Source organism: Urocampus carinirostris, chromosome 15, assembly GCF_059441175.1.
Source record: "Urocampus carinirostris isolate Australia breed hairy pipefish chromosome 15, RoL_Ucar_1.0, whole genome shotgun sequence".
Taxonomy (NCBI): domain Eukaryota; kingdom Metazoa; phylum Chordata; class Actinopteri; order Syngnathiformes; family Syngnathidae; genus Urocampus; species Urocampus carinirostris.
The window spans coordinates 26,465,164-26,481,426 of NC_142363.1; the positions used below are offsets into that span (position 1 = coordinate 26,465,164).

General features: G+C 38.1%; 1 protein-coding gene across 1 annotated transcript; it reads right to left on the reverse strand.

Annotated features, from left to right (window-relative positions):
• Positions 1-504: 504 nt before the first annotated feature.
• nipal3 (NIPA like domain containing 3) lies at positions 505-10,192 on the reverse strand. Its single transcript, XM_088354173.1, has 11 exons — positions 10,005-10,192; positions 9,769-9,837; positions 7,948-8,119; positions 7,399-7,458; positions 6,086-6,231; positions 5,891-5,987; positions 4,364-4,499; positions 3,150-3,238; positions 2,966-3,029; positions 2,149-2,243; positions 505-2,079 (listed from the first exon to the last, which is right to left on the reverse strand). The coding sequence occupies exons 1-11, from the start codon at positions 10,035-10,037 to the stop codon at positions 1,892-1,894; spliced, it is 1,149 nt and encodes a 382-aa protein (XP_088210299.1). The 5' UTR covers positions 10,038-10,192; the 3' UTR covers positions 505-1,891.
• Between the last annotated feature and the right edge of the window lie 6,071 nt (positions 10,193-16,263).

Here is a 16,263-nt window from a genome sequence, read left to right on the forward strand (position 1 = left end):
AGCGCTTTGGGAGGTCTTCATTGACTCGAAAAGTACTGTATAAATGCAGACCATTTACCATTTACTCGCTCATTCTCACCTAGGGACAATTTGAACTGGCCAATTAACTTGAAATGCATGGTCTTTTATTTTGGAATGTGGGAGAAAACCAGAGTGCCCAGAGGAAACCCACACAAGCATGGGGAGAACATGCAAACTCCACTAAGGAAGGTTCAATCTCATGACCTAAGAACTGTGACGCACACGCATTAACCACTGCGCTGCCATGCTGCCCGGCTCCAATTATTATTTTCAAATCAATGAGGGATTATTTTGTCCCAGTAAAGTAAGTATAGTATTCGTCCTTTACATCGAAATATTTTCAAAGTTGTTAAAATTTCAAAAAAAAAAAGAAAATACCCTCAACATGAAAAAACAGTTTGCATAAACCCAAGTAACAAAGGGAAAAATCACACATATAAAATACTTTCTGATCATCGACCTATAAAGAAAATAGTGCATCAATGCTGCTTTTGGCATTTATTTCAAAAAAAGAAGAGAATAAAATGAATCAAACAACCGTAAGGCTACAAACTTCAAAAACTAGGGTTGTCTATTCCTATCTAGTGAAGAGCTACTCCCTTTTAAGGCACAATAAATCAATAAATACAATAAATTAAAGCACCTTCATTGTACCCATTCACAAAAAAGGCCAGAATTGGAGTTGTTTAAAGACATAATAGTATGACATCAGCTTCAAGGCACAAATCCCATTTTACAAAGATAAAGTAACCCTCAAGGATAGTAACCTGACTTTTTTACTTTACGGTTTGAAATAAGGCGTTTTTCAGCCGCTATTGATGGCATTTTCCCCAGTGTACTCTGCCAAAAACAAAATGTTTCTAAAATTTAAAACTTGGAGGTGTTCCATCATACCTGTATGTGAAGTTACGTCTTTAGGATGCTTGTCTGCTGTTAGTAGACATCAAATGAAATGTTGCTCTGCAATATCAGATAGTTTGTGTCACGGCCTATATGCGATCGTCTGAACTACCTCCCACGATGCCTTTCTCTTTATTTACTTCAGAATCTTGTGTGCCTCATAACAACTTTACGAGTTGGCAATTAATACTGTATTTTTTCCACAGTGTTAATTCGCTAAGGGCTTGTAGTGATGCTAACTGAAGATGCAAACAGTAACCATGGAAACGGTGCATGAAATCTTCAAAAAACAGGTTTGAGACACAGACATTGCTCAAGAATATTGCCGTTATTTGTTGACAATCTCAACTATTGTTACAAATAAAGAGAAAATAAACACATGGCAATTTTCTAAGAGAATGACAATTAAATTATAAAACGGGTATAATTTTTTTATCCACCGTCGCCATCTAATCCGCTCTCCGCATCCACCCGCTACTCTACTCGACCAGCTCAAGTCATGTCACCTCAAAGGTTACATTTACATTTATATTTATTAATATGCACATTTATTATTCGAATAATTACTTACTTCAATACTATTTTATCATTATTATGTTTTTATCTGGGGAACCAGGGGTTTGGAACGCCTTAGCTAGCTACCATGTTTATGTATTATAGTATTGTATTTTACAGCTGTTGTTGTTGAAATATTTCACCATTTTCTTTTGCTTTTTTAAATTCACAAATGGACTAACAAACCATAGGTTACTATCCCCCAGCTCTTCAGGAATTTCACTTCACGTTCCCACCTCAAAACGGGGTCTATTTTACATTTGAAGCCAGTCCTGAGCATTATTGTACCCTAATTTGGTCAATCTTCATTTTAGGCCATCCTTGGAGTTATTTAGGCAGACAAATACAATGTAAGTAAATACAATAGAGGCACCGAATTTCAATTTCCTTCACCTAAAAGGTTCAAAGCTTGTTGCTAATCTTGCTTCCTATAAGAAGATCCATTAGATGCCTGTGTAGGTCTGAAGTCGGTGTTTGGCTGCTCGGTTTCGACGGGACGATTGGAGGAAGTGTTTCTGTCGCTGTTGACCAGAGCGCCGTATGAAAAGCTCCCGGTGAATTCAGGGGGAGCCTCCGGAACGTTACTGTGAATAGTGGGTTGGCCTGAATGGGCATAGGAAAAGGTTTCAGATGCAGCCGTCTAGAAATGTTTTACGCTGCGGTTTTACATACCGTTAGTCATATTCATGGTGACGTAAGGCTCGAAGTTCTTGTTCTTTTTTCTGCTTCGGGTGATGAGAAAAGCCCCCAGGAAACACGCTGCCGTGCTAGACGACAATTAAAAATAACAAAACGTTAAGTCGTATGCATTTGATTCTTATTCTCAAGTTATTTAATACAATTTCTACACATATGAGTCCTTAGAAATGTTTATGAGCTAGTACATGTGTTTTGCTTATTATTTGAATCAATAGTGTTTTATTTAAGTATTTTTAAACCACTAGAGGTCACTATATAACACACACTGGGGCTTAAATGTGTTGTGGCAAAGTAAACCTACTTAATTGGTCCTAAAAATGTTATTTTTTATTTCAAGTATAGTATCTTTGATTATATTCAATATCAATGCTTTGTGACATTAAGCGCAAATACATGCTCTTCCACTAAGTGGCAGAATTTACAAGCATTAGTAAAGCAAAAGAACGGCTTTGAGTTTAAACGCAAACAAATATTTTTCATTTTAGGTACAGTATATGGATCTGAACAAGATTATAAGCATTTTAAGCTGCATTTATTTTAATACCGTTACTATTTTTTTTTTTACGACATGTGTTTTTATTGTAAATTCAAATCAGTCAGAGTGAGTGGGTTTGATGAAGGTAGAAATCAGAAAAGTTAATTGAGAAATTCCAAAATTGCAGTTAAGAAAAAAAAAAAAACAATTAAAAAAAAAACAGAAAAAAACTGAAACGAGGTGAAGATGTTATATGTGCATGAAAAATATCAATGATGCATTTCTGGTGTTCTCATTATTTTGATTTTGACTCACCCCAATAAGAACATACTGATGTGAAGGATGTCTTCATTATTAAATTCCAGGTAAAACACAGAACCTAAAAACAAATAACATCACTTAGCCCTTTGACCCGGAATCCATTTCCAAGCACCAAGACCAAATTAAATTTGAGTTGACAAAACTTTTTGAAGAGTATAAAACAGGTCCTGTGACCTACCTGCCAAGATGGCCAAAGTGGTGGAGAGGATGTAGTTGACGCTAGCGATCTGGCAAGAGTCGTATAATTTTGAAGCTTGGGAGATAAAACTGAAACGAAACAGGAATTTAAGTTACTCAGTTATAGTTTTTTCAATGACTACGTTTACATTTCAGGCAATAATGGTAAATGGTACAGGATTCGTACACCTTTTTCTATTGCAAATTAAGGCCCTTTTAAGGACGTTCAAAGACAATTTTCCATTTGCTTTCAGGTACCTTTCAAAGGAGAAATCCAACTCAGATCCAAAGAATGGGGGCTTAAACCTTAGCTTCAAACCCCAAACTTATTTTTCAGAACCCTAAAATCTGTTTATAACCCTGGCTTACAGCCCAAAGCCTAGCTCCTAACCCTAGCCCTCCACCTAACCCTTGCTGTAACTCTACCCTGTTTCAAACCGTAACCTTAGCTCCAAATGTACTTTGGAACGTTACATTTAGTTTAGAATCTCAATATGGAGCTCAAACTCGAGTTTCGAACCCTAAACTTGCACGCAACTCTTGCTGTAACAACAGCCCCAACCCTACTTCTGACCCTAAATTCAGTTTAATATCATAATAAGGAAACTAATCCTTACTCTCTACTTTAAGCTTTAATCATTTTTGGAACCATAAAATAAGTTTAAAACCCTTATTTGAACACCTAACATAAGACAAATGGCAACAATTTCAAGCACTTACGTAGACTTAACCCAATTTTGAAACACTTTTCAAACATTGACAACACAAGAAAATTCAAGGATTTCAAACGCCTATCTGAACCCTGATGGTAAATGGAATTCATTTATATAGTGCTTTACCAGTCACTGAGGACCTTTACAAGCGCTTTACAATACACTTCACACCGTACCCATACACACACACACACCGATAGACAGCCATGCAAGGCAACTACCTGCATATCGGGTTCATTGGAGGTTCAGTGTCTTGCCCAAGGGCACTTTGACATTTAACGCAGAGGAGCCGGGAATCAAACCTGCGACCTCTTTGGTCCTAAGACCGCTTTAGCAAGTGCTCCAATAAAACGAAAATAAAATGGAATAATCCTGGAGAAATCTCCCCATACAAATGAGGCTTTCTTAGCGGGTAAATCAAAGTCAGCGTGTATCTTTTGTTTCCGTACTATATACTGAAAATGAAAGGATTTTTTTTTAAATCCTAAAAACTGTCCTTTACCTGGCTTGAAAAATGATAGTCGACACCATGCACACAAACATGACGGTGAAAATGGGGTAGTCGAGCTGCATGGAACCCTCCAGGGTCAATATCAACATGTGGGCCACGGCCTTCACAGAGATGACGGTCACTGAACCTGAGCAGATGGTAAAAACACAAAACAAATTCCATTAATGTACCCGCAGTGAAATATTCTTCAGGCCATTACTCTGCTTTATATAGGATTTTTGATATTAGCTTATCCCCCAGATAGGCAGGTATCGGTGTGTGCGAGTGTGTGTGAATGGGTGAGTGTGAAGCACATTGTTAAGCACGTTGGGAGGTCTTCAGTGACTTGAAAAGCGCTATGTAGACCATTTACCATTTTACAATGCACACTGCTTAAAATGATAAGAATGAGAAGGAAATTATTGGAAAAAGAAACTGTGCGTCATTAAAGATGTTTTATCATTTAAACAATGACTTTTCTTATTTGACTGTATATTTTAACTTGTTTTACATGCAAATTTCTTGGAGCGGAGTATTTCATATTTGTACATCAAGTAAAAAAAGAACAAATTGGAAGATCATTTTAAGTAGAAAATATTTTTTATTCTAATAAAACAACAATAATATAAAATAGCTTGCTTTATTTTAGTCTCTTTAACTTTTACATGTATAGTTATAGCACGTATTCTTTTTATTTTCATAAAAATTATTCTTAGAATGAGGGCATTATTGTGTTTGATGTGTAAAACTTGTTTTACATGAAACTACATTTGTATCTCTTTTTAAAATTAATCAAAAAAAGAATATTGACTATTTTAATAATTAGTATTACAGTAATCATTACTTTTGTAAAAATACTTCTTAAGACTATCCAAATGAACTGCTGTATTTCAAAGTGTATTTTAAATTGTTTAACATGCAGTAAAAATAAAATACATGAATAAACACACACATGTATTAAATATTATTGTGCTGGGCATTATTGTGAGTTTTGGAACAAATAATCTACACGCTTGGATTCTATGGATTGTCCTTGATGCAACGAAGCCATTTTAGCGGACATTCAAAGAAGTTGAAGACGGACAGGGGACGTAATGGTTGGTCACCTGTGCTTTATAGTTTCCAGGTATCTTGTTTCAGACCGATCGTGACAATTCTCTGATGAGTATATTCAAAAATGAATCATATCTTGAATCCCAAGAGTTTAAGCTTTCCAATGACATGCGGCATGACATATTTCAGTAATTGGTGACATAGTACAGACACGTACTAGTTTATCAAAAACGTTAAGGGGTTAAGGTACCGTATATTATTAAAACTCTTTCCGTGTACCGTCTTTCTTTGAAAACATCTCATGTTTCAATGTGGGCACATGCGGCTTATAGTCAGGTGCAGCTTATGTATGTACACAATGTTCTTTTCCTTTAAAAATGTACTGGGTGCGGCTTATAATCAGGTGCCCTCTATAGTCTGGAATTTACAGTGTGAATAACATATATATATATATATATATGTACATGATATTTATCTATTTTTTACCCAGCAAAGCAACCAGCAGTATCATGACAACGAGGTAGTCTGCATTTCTCTCTTTGTAGAAATACAAAAGGAGGCAGAAGGTGATGATCTCCAAAACCTGCCCAGGAATTGCAAAAAAAAAAAAAAGTCCCCACATAACATATAATGTATATAATGTTGAAAAAAGTGATGTGAAAACAGCAAGAGGGAACTTACCAGATACAAAAGCACGGGCCATCCGACCAAATGCTCCACCACTACGTCCGCTGTCAATTTTTGGTGCAAATTTGGCCCAAAAGCTACAAAAAGGTACGTCCCTCCCACAACGAGGAGGGCGCCCAGGAAGCAAAGGCTGTGGCGCTCTGAAAGAAAGACACCGCGCACAATTTGGTGTAAAACAACAAAGATAACCAATCTCAAAATCGGACATATTCTATTTAAAGCCTTGGTGTGTATTATAGAGCGACTGCTTGTGGTGTAAAAATACCTAATTCAAATAAAACGTAATTGTTTCGAAAAAAAATAATAAAAAAAACAACTATCTAATAAACATAATTTTCGGTTTTAAAATGTGTAATTAGATTACACAACTTGCACAAGCTGAAGTGTTTGGCCGCCATCTTACTACAACAGAAGCCCGAATTAATATTTTGTGAATGTGGCTTGTCTGGGTGGTGCCTTTGGCATTTAACAGCCACTTACCCTGCAGGTGATTGCCACATAGTCCTTTGATACAGGCATCTGTTTTTTTTTTCACCTTTTCCTTCTTTAGCCACTCCTACCAGTTGTGACCAAATCCAGCTTGTGACCAAATCCAGCTATTGGCTCTTTTCAGCAGAGTACCCTGATTCAGGCATCTTCCACTTCCACTAGCTTTTTTTGTAGCTTCTCCCATTATCCGCTAAAGTAGACACTTTCACCAGCTCTGACCAACTCCAGCGACTGGCTCGTTTCAGCCCAGTACTAAGGGTTGAGGCACTTTTTTCACTCTTTCCTCCTCTAGCCACTTATGTTAATCAGTTTGCTCGCCACTAGCGGCAATTATTAGCTGCTCCGTGACGATACATTTTGCTGTTGCTATTTTCTTACTGCCCTCCTTTAGTAGCTTCTCGCACTAGCCATTAAAGTTAGCCACTTATACCGGCTCTGACCAACTCCAGCTCTAGGCTCTATACAGCCGCTCCAGGTGTATCCAGCTTGCTCGGTCTTTCGTTGATGCAGGTAGGATTAAACACCCACATTTATGTCCTTTTGTGAGCTAAAATTGATCCAAGCTGACACAAGAAAATATGCAAATAGGCATCAGAGTTTTACAAACTAATATCATTCGGGCTTCCGTAGCATGTCTTTTTTGAATACATGTGCTTTAGCTCTATTATAAGCTACAAGGGCCTATAATGGTGAATTATTAAAAACTGCAACTTCAAAATGTAAAGTAACAACATAAGCTCTGTAATTCAACTGTATATTTTAAAGCTATATAAATAAATAAGCAAATAAATACCAACCAACTTAAAAATCCCACTTACTTGCAAATTCCTTCGGCTTTGTTTTCTCATGCATGAAGATGAAACCCAAAATATAGCTTGCTGAAACACAAAAATCAACAACACATACTGTAACTAAAATCAACATAACCCTTTGCCCCCATTTGTTGTTTTTCCTGCAGAAGATTGTATAATACATCCATCCATTATCTGCACCGCTTATCCCCAGTAGGGTCACGGGGGTGCTGGAGCCCATCCCAGCTTCGGGCAGTGGGCAGGGGACACCCTCAACTGGTTGCCAGCCAGTCGCAGGGCACACAGAGACAGACAACTCACTCGCTCTTTCACACCTAGGGACAATTTGGACAGGCCAATTAAACTAACATGCATGTTTTTTTGGAATGTGGGAGGAAGCCCGAGGAAACCCACGCAAGCACGGGTAGAACATACAAACTCCGCCGCTGTGCCGCCCTTGTATAATACAGTTGGTAGAAAATGGTAAAAACCTTAGAGCAATGACTATCAACAGAAATGAGAGAATAATTCTCCACTCTCTTAGCCAATCTGCCCAAGAAAAAAGGGACAACTTACTGAGAATAGAGACGGCATTGAGTGGTGCCACCAGGCTGAGAGGGGCAAAAGCGTAGGACACAAAGTTGGCCGCCTCGCCTAGAATGGCCAGAAAGAAGCCAAACCACCAGGTCTTGGTGTGGTAAAATATGCGAGGGTCTTTGGCTCCCACAATGGTCACGTGGCCATATTTCTGGTGGGATAGACACACAAATTAGTTAGAATTTAGTTACTGGCTAAGCACGTTTAATTTATGAAATAGGGAAAAAAGGTGTATCACAATTACCAAAGAAAAATCCATACATGAACACAAAAAATGTAGAATTTAGCTTGATAGCTGGAAGAAAAAAAGAGATGGATAAGAGAGTGATAGAGAAATGGATCAAGAGAAGTTGAAAGACAAAGATAGGTTAAGAGAGAGATAGACGAGAAAGTGAGGGAAAGAAAAGAGGGAGAAAAAAGACAGACAGAGAGAGGTGGAGAGAAATGGAGAGGGAGAGGAACGAGAGAAAATGGCAGACCCAAACCATGATGCTGCCACCACCATGTTTGACTATGGGGATGGTGTGTTGAGGGTGAGGAGCTGTGCTACTTTTACGCCAAACAAAACGTCTCGCATTGTTACCAAAAAGTTCGATTTTGGTCTCATATGTCCAGAGATCCTTCTTCCACATGTTTCGTGTGTCTCCCAGGTGTCTTGTTGCAAACTTCAAACAACACTTTTTATGGAAATCTTTAAGAAATGGCTTCCTTCTTGCCACTCTTCCATAAAGGCCAGATTTGTGCAGTATACGACTGATTGTTGTCCTAAAGACAGATTCTCCAACCTCTGCAGTTCATCCAGAGTGATCATGGGCCTCTCGGCTGCATCTCTGATCAGTTTTCTCCTTGTGTGAGCTGAAAGTTTAGAGGGACGGCCCGATCTTGGTAGATTTGCAGTGGTCTGATACCCCTTCCATTTCAATATTGTTGCTTGCACAGTGCTCCTTGGAATGTTTAAAGCTTGGGAAATCTGTTTGTATCCAAATCCAGCTTTAAACTTCTCCACAACAGTATCTTGGACCTGCCTGGTGTGTTCCTCGTTCTTCATGATCCTCTCTGCGCTTTAAACACACCTCTGAGACTATCACACTGAAATTCTGGACAGAGTTTGCTGCACTAACAGTAAAAGGGCTGAATAATATTGCACACCCATTTTTTGGGTTTTTTTTGTTAAAAAGGTTTAAAATATTCAATAAAGTGTGTTCCACTCCATGATTGTGTCTGACTTAGTTGATGCTTCACAAGAAATTACAGTTTTATATCTTGATTTTTGAAGTCTGAAATGTGGCAAAAAGTCAAAGTTCAAGGAGGCCCAAAAAGTTTCGCAAGCCACTCCATATATTTAAGTGATAGGTAAGAGCGAGAGAAAGTGATAGAGAAAAGTACAGATAAATAGAGGAATAGACAGACAGAGAGAGTTAGAGAGGAATAGAGAGATAGGAAAAAGAGAGAAAGTGACAGAAAGGAATAAAGTAAGAGAGAGAGAAAAAGAAAAACAGAGAAAGTGATAGGAAAGGATAGAGACAGAGATAGAGAAAGAGAGACAGAAAGGTAAAAAGGAATAGCAGGGATAGAAAGTGTTACATAGACAGACAGCTAGATAGACAGATGAAGGGAAGATTAGAGAGAGATGGAAGAGAAGGAAAGTGATAGAAAGGGATGGAGCTTTAGAGACACAGCAACAAGATGTATACAAGATGAGACGAAATTATGAATATATTGTATTTGATGACAAAATATAAGAGAGTCAATAACAGCTTCTAGATAAAAACAATAATATAGAAACAATTCGCACGGTACCTGTATATTTACGGAGATGCTGACCAGCACGTTCCCAAATATAGCCAGCAAAGTCCCGATCAGATTGTTCTGGAAAGACAAATAAACACCGTAAATTATCATTCTGATCTTCGATTACTGAAAAAAAAAACATTCATAAAAGATTGACGAGTAAACAAAATAATTTATTTTCGGAGTTTTGCGCACGGTCTCAATAAAACAATGCATCTATTGAAGAAAAAATTAAACAAAAATACCGTATAGGAGTCTTCTACTGCCCTGACCTCCATCGTGTTGTTTTTCGATAGCGATTTAGCATTTAAGAAGTAGTTAAGGTATAAAATTGCGTCTCGCCATTTGAAAAATATAGAATTTATTTATTTCTCATTGTTTGTGAGAGCAGGTGACTTCCGGGTTCGCTCAACCCGTTCGACGAGCATTTGCGCCTACGTCATATGACGTGACCAGAAAAGCCTAACGGAAATTGAAAATAGGTACAAATTAAAAGATTGAAAACTCGACCTAATATTTTTATATGGATGTACAAACAATAATATGAATATAATAAATATATTTAACTGTAACAATATTATTATAATCACTTTTAATAACAGGTTATGCACGCTATCACTTAAAGCCAGACGGTGTCGCCAACACACCAAAATGAAGTAGTTTTTTTTGCTTGAAATTTGATAAATCCGTTGAAAAAGAAAATAAATACATAAGAATAGCATGTGCAGAAAAATGTAGCCATATATTTGATTCTAATATATTGAAACACATTTTTCAAGTTATTACTATATTTTTAGCGCGTTTTTTTCTAGAAAAATAAGTTATATACATTTAAAGTGAGCACAAATAATTTTTCTACAGAACAATTTTTTTGAATACGACTTAACTTTATTTGTCTTTTTGTGCGTTACAAATAATCTTTAGTTTGTATTTTGATGTGAGTTTAAAATGTTTTTAACCTTATACCAAATGTCTTATCTTGTTTAACTGGAAAAATAACATAAAAATACTTCCAATTATCAAAAAATATCTCCAAGTGGAACAAAATTATTTTTCATTGCGTTCTATAGTCATAATGTTTATTTATTTTTTTGTAAAATAAGATAATAATCCAATTGGGTTGTTTTCAATTTCACTGTATTTTGATTGTGTTTTTGTAGAAAAAAAAAATCAGAAAATAATACTCAAAGTAAGCAACTTTACATTCTATAGTTTTCGTTTGATACTTTGTGATTAAGGGCTATACAAATAAAAATGACTTGACTTGACTTGACTTTTTGGTTTTGTAAAAAAAATAATTAAATCAGATTTTATTTTGAAAAGAAAAAACATTAATCATACTGTACTAGCTCATGAGCATTTAATCAGTATATAAAAGAGAATACAATAGTATTCTTATGCCTTCTGATATGGTTGAATGTTATAGTTACTTGGCTGATCACCGGAAGAAAGAAAATATACTGAACAAAAATGGGCAATTTTGTTGAAAAACATCGCTTGACACTGTCACGATCCTGTCAGTTGCCCGCTGATTGCCCTCTTCTGCACTCACTCTTTCAGCCCCAGTTGCTACTTGTTTCCTAATTATCCCTCTCCCTGTTTAAGCGCTTCCTTTCAGGTCACTCTTTGTCAGTCTGTCAGCGAACCTCAGCACATGCAAGGCAAGCACTTTTGACTCTGTCTCCCGTTTTGATTCCCACCTTTTCCTTTATCCTGCGACCTGCCTGCCCACCTCGTCTTCCCGCCTGATTCCTTCCCCTGATTCCTCCTATCGATCCCCTGCCCCGATTGTCTCCGGTTCCCTGACTTGCTTCCGATCCCCGACCACGCTTCGTCCTCCTATCCCGGCAACCTGACTTGTTCCGATCCACGACCCCGCTTCATCTTCCTGTCCCGGCTATCCGACTTGCTCTGATCCACGATCACGCTCTGCTGTCCGCATCGCCACCTGTCACCGGGCACGAGGGCTTTCTGTTCCACCTGCCCAGCGAGCACCAGACTTCACTCTCCCGGATCCCCCTCGATTAACTTAATAAACTGTTATGTGAACTTTATGCATTTGGGTCCCCTGTTTGTTCTGGGCGTGACAGACACGTCCTTTTTAATAGTTGTACATATCGTTTACTACAGTTTTGGTGTAACTTCCTAACTGTTCCACAAAATGACCAAAGGATATTCATTCCAAACGGTGTCCTCCTATCCGAAATGCAAGTAAACAACAATTCTGATGATTAAATGTAATTACGAGAACAGTACAATCGGTGCTCGAAGGCGGCACACGCATGCCAAAGAGTTGAAGAATGTAAACTCCCTCCTGAAAAGAAAAGGACAAGAAAGAAAGATATGTATCATGTCAGGAGCTGATGAGTCATGGCATCTATTTGCCAATGCCAAGAAATAGGTCATAGGGCAGAAAAGGTGGAGAGGACATTTCTTTACCAGAATCAGAAGTAAAGAACTTCCCTGCAATAAAATACTTTTTCTGCATAACTGTTTTAGAATTAAGTCAGGAGCATCCAAAGCAGGAGTCTCAAACTCCTTATGAAAGTCTAAAGGGACAGTGTGTATAATGAAGCTCCTCCTGGTGGGAAAATTAAAATTCATTCAAAAAACATGAACTATGAAATAAACATCCACGTTTTAAAATACTCATTAGCATTTCTTTGTACATAACATTTGCCTTGCTTAGATGGAGCTGACATCATTGTCGGCCATCTTGCTGCTACAGGTCCCCCCCAAAACAAAAACAGTCTTTTATTTCCTTTTCTTTTTTCCTTGTTTTCGCCTAGCCTTTTCCTTTTTCTTTCTCTTTTTTCATCCTTTTCTTTTCTTTTTTTTCTATTTTCTTTGTCTTTTTTATTTCTCCCCTTTTCCTTTTCCCATTTTTCCATATGTTCCCTCTTTCATCGTCTTTTAATTTCCTTTTTTTTCTTTCGTTGCAAAAGGCTGGGCAAAAATTAAATAAGTTGGTGTTAGGGCACTTTAAATCTCTGTAGTTTGTCTTTCTTTTTAGCACTCGTTTTCGGTTGCACGGCCTAATAAAGCAACATCTAGTGGTCAAATAATACTCACTGTCCCTTTGATGTAAGTGCAGCCCACGCTAATTATTGATTCATTTAATACTGATTGATTTATTTTCAGATAAATTCTTGATATTTTTATTTTTAAAACTTGTCTGCATTAAGATTTAATAATAATATATATTGCTAAAAAATCAATAAAATAGATAAAAATTAGCCAATTCACAATGTATTATTTATCATATAAATATTGAATGTTTTAATATTAGAATTTCCGTCACCCAGCCCGTAGGATTTAATCTAAGACTTCCCATTACAAACCAGTAGAGGGCGATAGACAACTGTGAGTTAAAACTACCACGACGGAGGGTTTGCTTTTATATTTTTACATTCGTGAATTGTGAAAGCAGAAATGTTGACGTTTCAAAAGCAAAATACAGAAAGTGTCACTTTTATTTTCCCTCTTTCAGGAGTTTGATGACTTATTTTGTAACAGTGACATCAGCATTTGGCAAAATGGCTGGCCAGAGACGTTTTTGCTTAATCGACGTTACACAAATAATAATAATTATAACACCCGTTCTGCTGGCATAAACAAGCTATTATTTTTTTTTATAAAGAATCATTCTTGATTAAAAAAAAATAAAGTACAGGAAAAAAAATGAACAAAGAGCTGCGAGAAAAAAAACTGAAACATTAAAGGGACGATGTGTAATATTTAGTGCCTCCTAGTGGTACAATACTTTCCTTCATTAAGAAAAAATAACACTAAAATATACTTAAACATGATATGTTGTGGGCAGAACGGCGGATGAGTGGTTAGCATCCGCAGCACAGTTCTGAGGTCATGAGATCGAACCTTCCTGTGAGGAGTTTGCATGTTCTCCCCGAGCTTGCATGAGTTTCCTCCGTTTTCCTCCTCATTCCATGTCTCCCTAGGTGTGAATGAGCAAGTGAGTTGATTCTCTGTGTCCCCTGCCCACTGCCCGAAGATAGCTGGGATGGGCTCCAGCACCCCCGCAACCCTACTGAGGATAAGCGGTGCAGATAATGAATGGATGGATTGATAATAAGTTGAATAAAATGCATTATTTTATTGTAATTAGTATTATTGCTATTATTATTATTGTTTTATCATGGTTGTAGGTGGCCACGATCCATCACCCCGGTCAACTATCACTTTTAGTAGGGGACAGAGCACAATTTCTTCTTGGTTTGGACTGCTTAGGTGTGCCATTGTGGTCTGCCTAAAATAAACTGCACTTTATTGGCTGCAATGTATGATCCTGTGTCAAGTACTGCTGACAGAAGGGGCCCAGAGAGGAAATTTGTCTCACGCAAGGTGGCTCATTATTTCAGTTTTTTTCCACCTCAAATGAACAACATCTAGTGGTCAAATAATACTTTCCAAAGCCACATTTAAATCGAGACTAGTGTCTGCTTGGGCTAAAGCTATGCGGTTGTCCACAGCACCAACTCAGCGTGGATAAAGTTAATCAGGATGTCTACATCTGTATTAAGATAAGTCAACATACTATTTGAGGCAACATATTGTCACTTTGATAGAGAGAAATATAAAGATATTTACAGCTTTAACATCTTTAAGGTTCGGATGAGGTTAGCTTTTGTTAGCTCTCGGCTGCGTTCCACATACGTTACTTTGTTTACTGGGAGTTTAGTGTACTTTGGTAACCATACATAAGTGAAAAAAATCTAGCTAAGCTAGCATGGAGCTTTAAACTATCTATCCATCTATCTATCTATCTATCTATCTTGGTCATATCCCTCAAGAGGGGTTCGTCCCTCCAGATGAAACGGGACACCAGAAAGCGGCCATGTCACTCGGGTCAGGGTGACACAACACACTCTTTTGTTCAACAGCAGGGCCCGACAGATTTCACTGGTTTACCCCTGCCGCATCATACGGGTGCCCAGCCCATCCTTTAGAACGCGTCCACAATCCCACTATCCTTTCACAACACCTCTCCACTCCTTTCTATCACCAACAAGAGCTCCCCTCTCTATCTCTACTCCCTAAAAGACAGCAAGGCAAAGAAAGGGGGGCGGGAGACCGAAAGGTCTCGCAAACCCTAGTTATAGGGTCATTAAATGTGAGAGGATGTGGAAGTAAAGCTTTAAACTAGGTTGAGATTAAAAGCTAGCAGCAATAACAAAGCCTGATTTACACGTTAAGACAAGTTTGTTCAATTAGTTGAAGGTAATTCGCGTTGATGCCAATGAGATGAGGTTTATCGCGTTTGCATTGTCACCTGTATATTTTTGCCTGAAGCTGCCGGTTTTCAACAATGAAATCATAAATGAAACCCTCCGATGCATAGTTCAGGCCTTTTTGGTGGCTTTGAGATGACTGGACACAAAAAGCATCAATTGCCTCCTGTGAAATGTCCCCTACTGAGACACTTGCCGTAGGGCTCCTCAACGAATGTTGAATTATGGTCCGAGTGAGTAAGGGGGGCGGGGCTCAGCCGAAGGTCAATTGGAATACTGTCAATAGCCAATCGGATTATTTCTTGTATGCACACGTTGTTCCAGATATTTAACGCTCATTCCATGTACTGTAACTTCTTCGAAAGTCTTATAACCGTGCCCAACGACGATCTTCCTGGTTGTGCTGAACCGACGCCAGATTTCAATTACATCACGGATGAATCATAACGATGTGATTTTTTTTCCTTACGTGTCATTTAAATGTTCCTTTCAAACGATAAACGGCGTGACCACGCGTCTCTGAAATCAACCGCTTTTCTTCTGACAAAGGCGTGTTTGGCGTGGCCTCGCTGCAAAAAGTCAACAGACTGGTTTTCGTGCCACCTATGCACCAAATTCCCTTTTTACGAGATTCAGGGTTCATACACCTTTTATGTGGCCGAATTCAAGCACTTTTTCAGGACTTACAGTGGCTTGCGAACCTATTAAAAAATGACTTCCTTCTTGCCACTCTTCCATAAAGGCCAGATTTGTGCAGTATATGACTGATTGTTGTCCTATGGACAGATTCTCCTACCTCAGCTGTAGACCTCTGCAGTTCATCCAGAGTGATCATGGGCCTCTTGGCTGCATCTCTGATTAGTTTTCTCCTTGTATGAGCTGAAACTTTAGGGGGACGGCCCGATCTTGGTAGATTTGTAAAGGTCTGATTCTTCTTCCATTTCAATATTATTGCTTGCACAGTACTGATTGGGATGTTTAAAGCTTTGGAAATCTTTTTGCATCCAAATCCAGCTTTAAACTTCTCCACAACAGTATCTCGGACCTGCCAGGTGTGTTACTCGTTCTTCATGATGCTCTCTGCGCTCTAAACAGACCACTGAGACTATCGCAGTGCAGGTGCATTTATACAGAGACTGGTGGATTCATTTATCATCGTCATTTAGATCAACATTGAATCATTCAGAGATCCTCACTGAACTTCTGGACAGTGTTTGCTGCACTGAAAGTAAAGATGTTGAATAATTTTGCACAC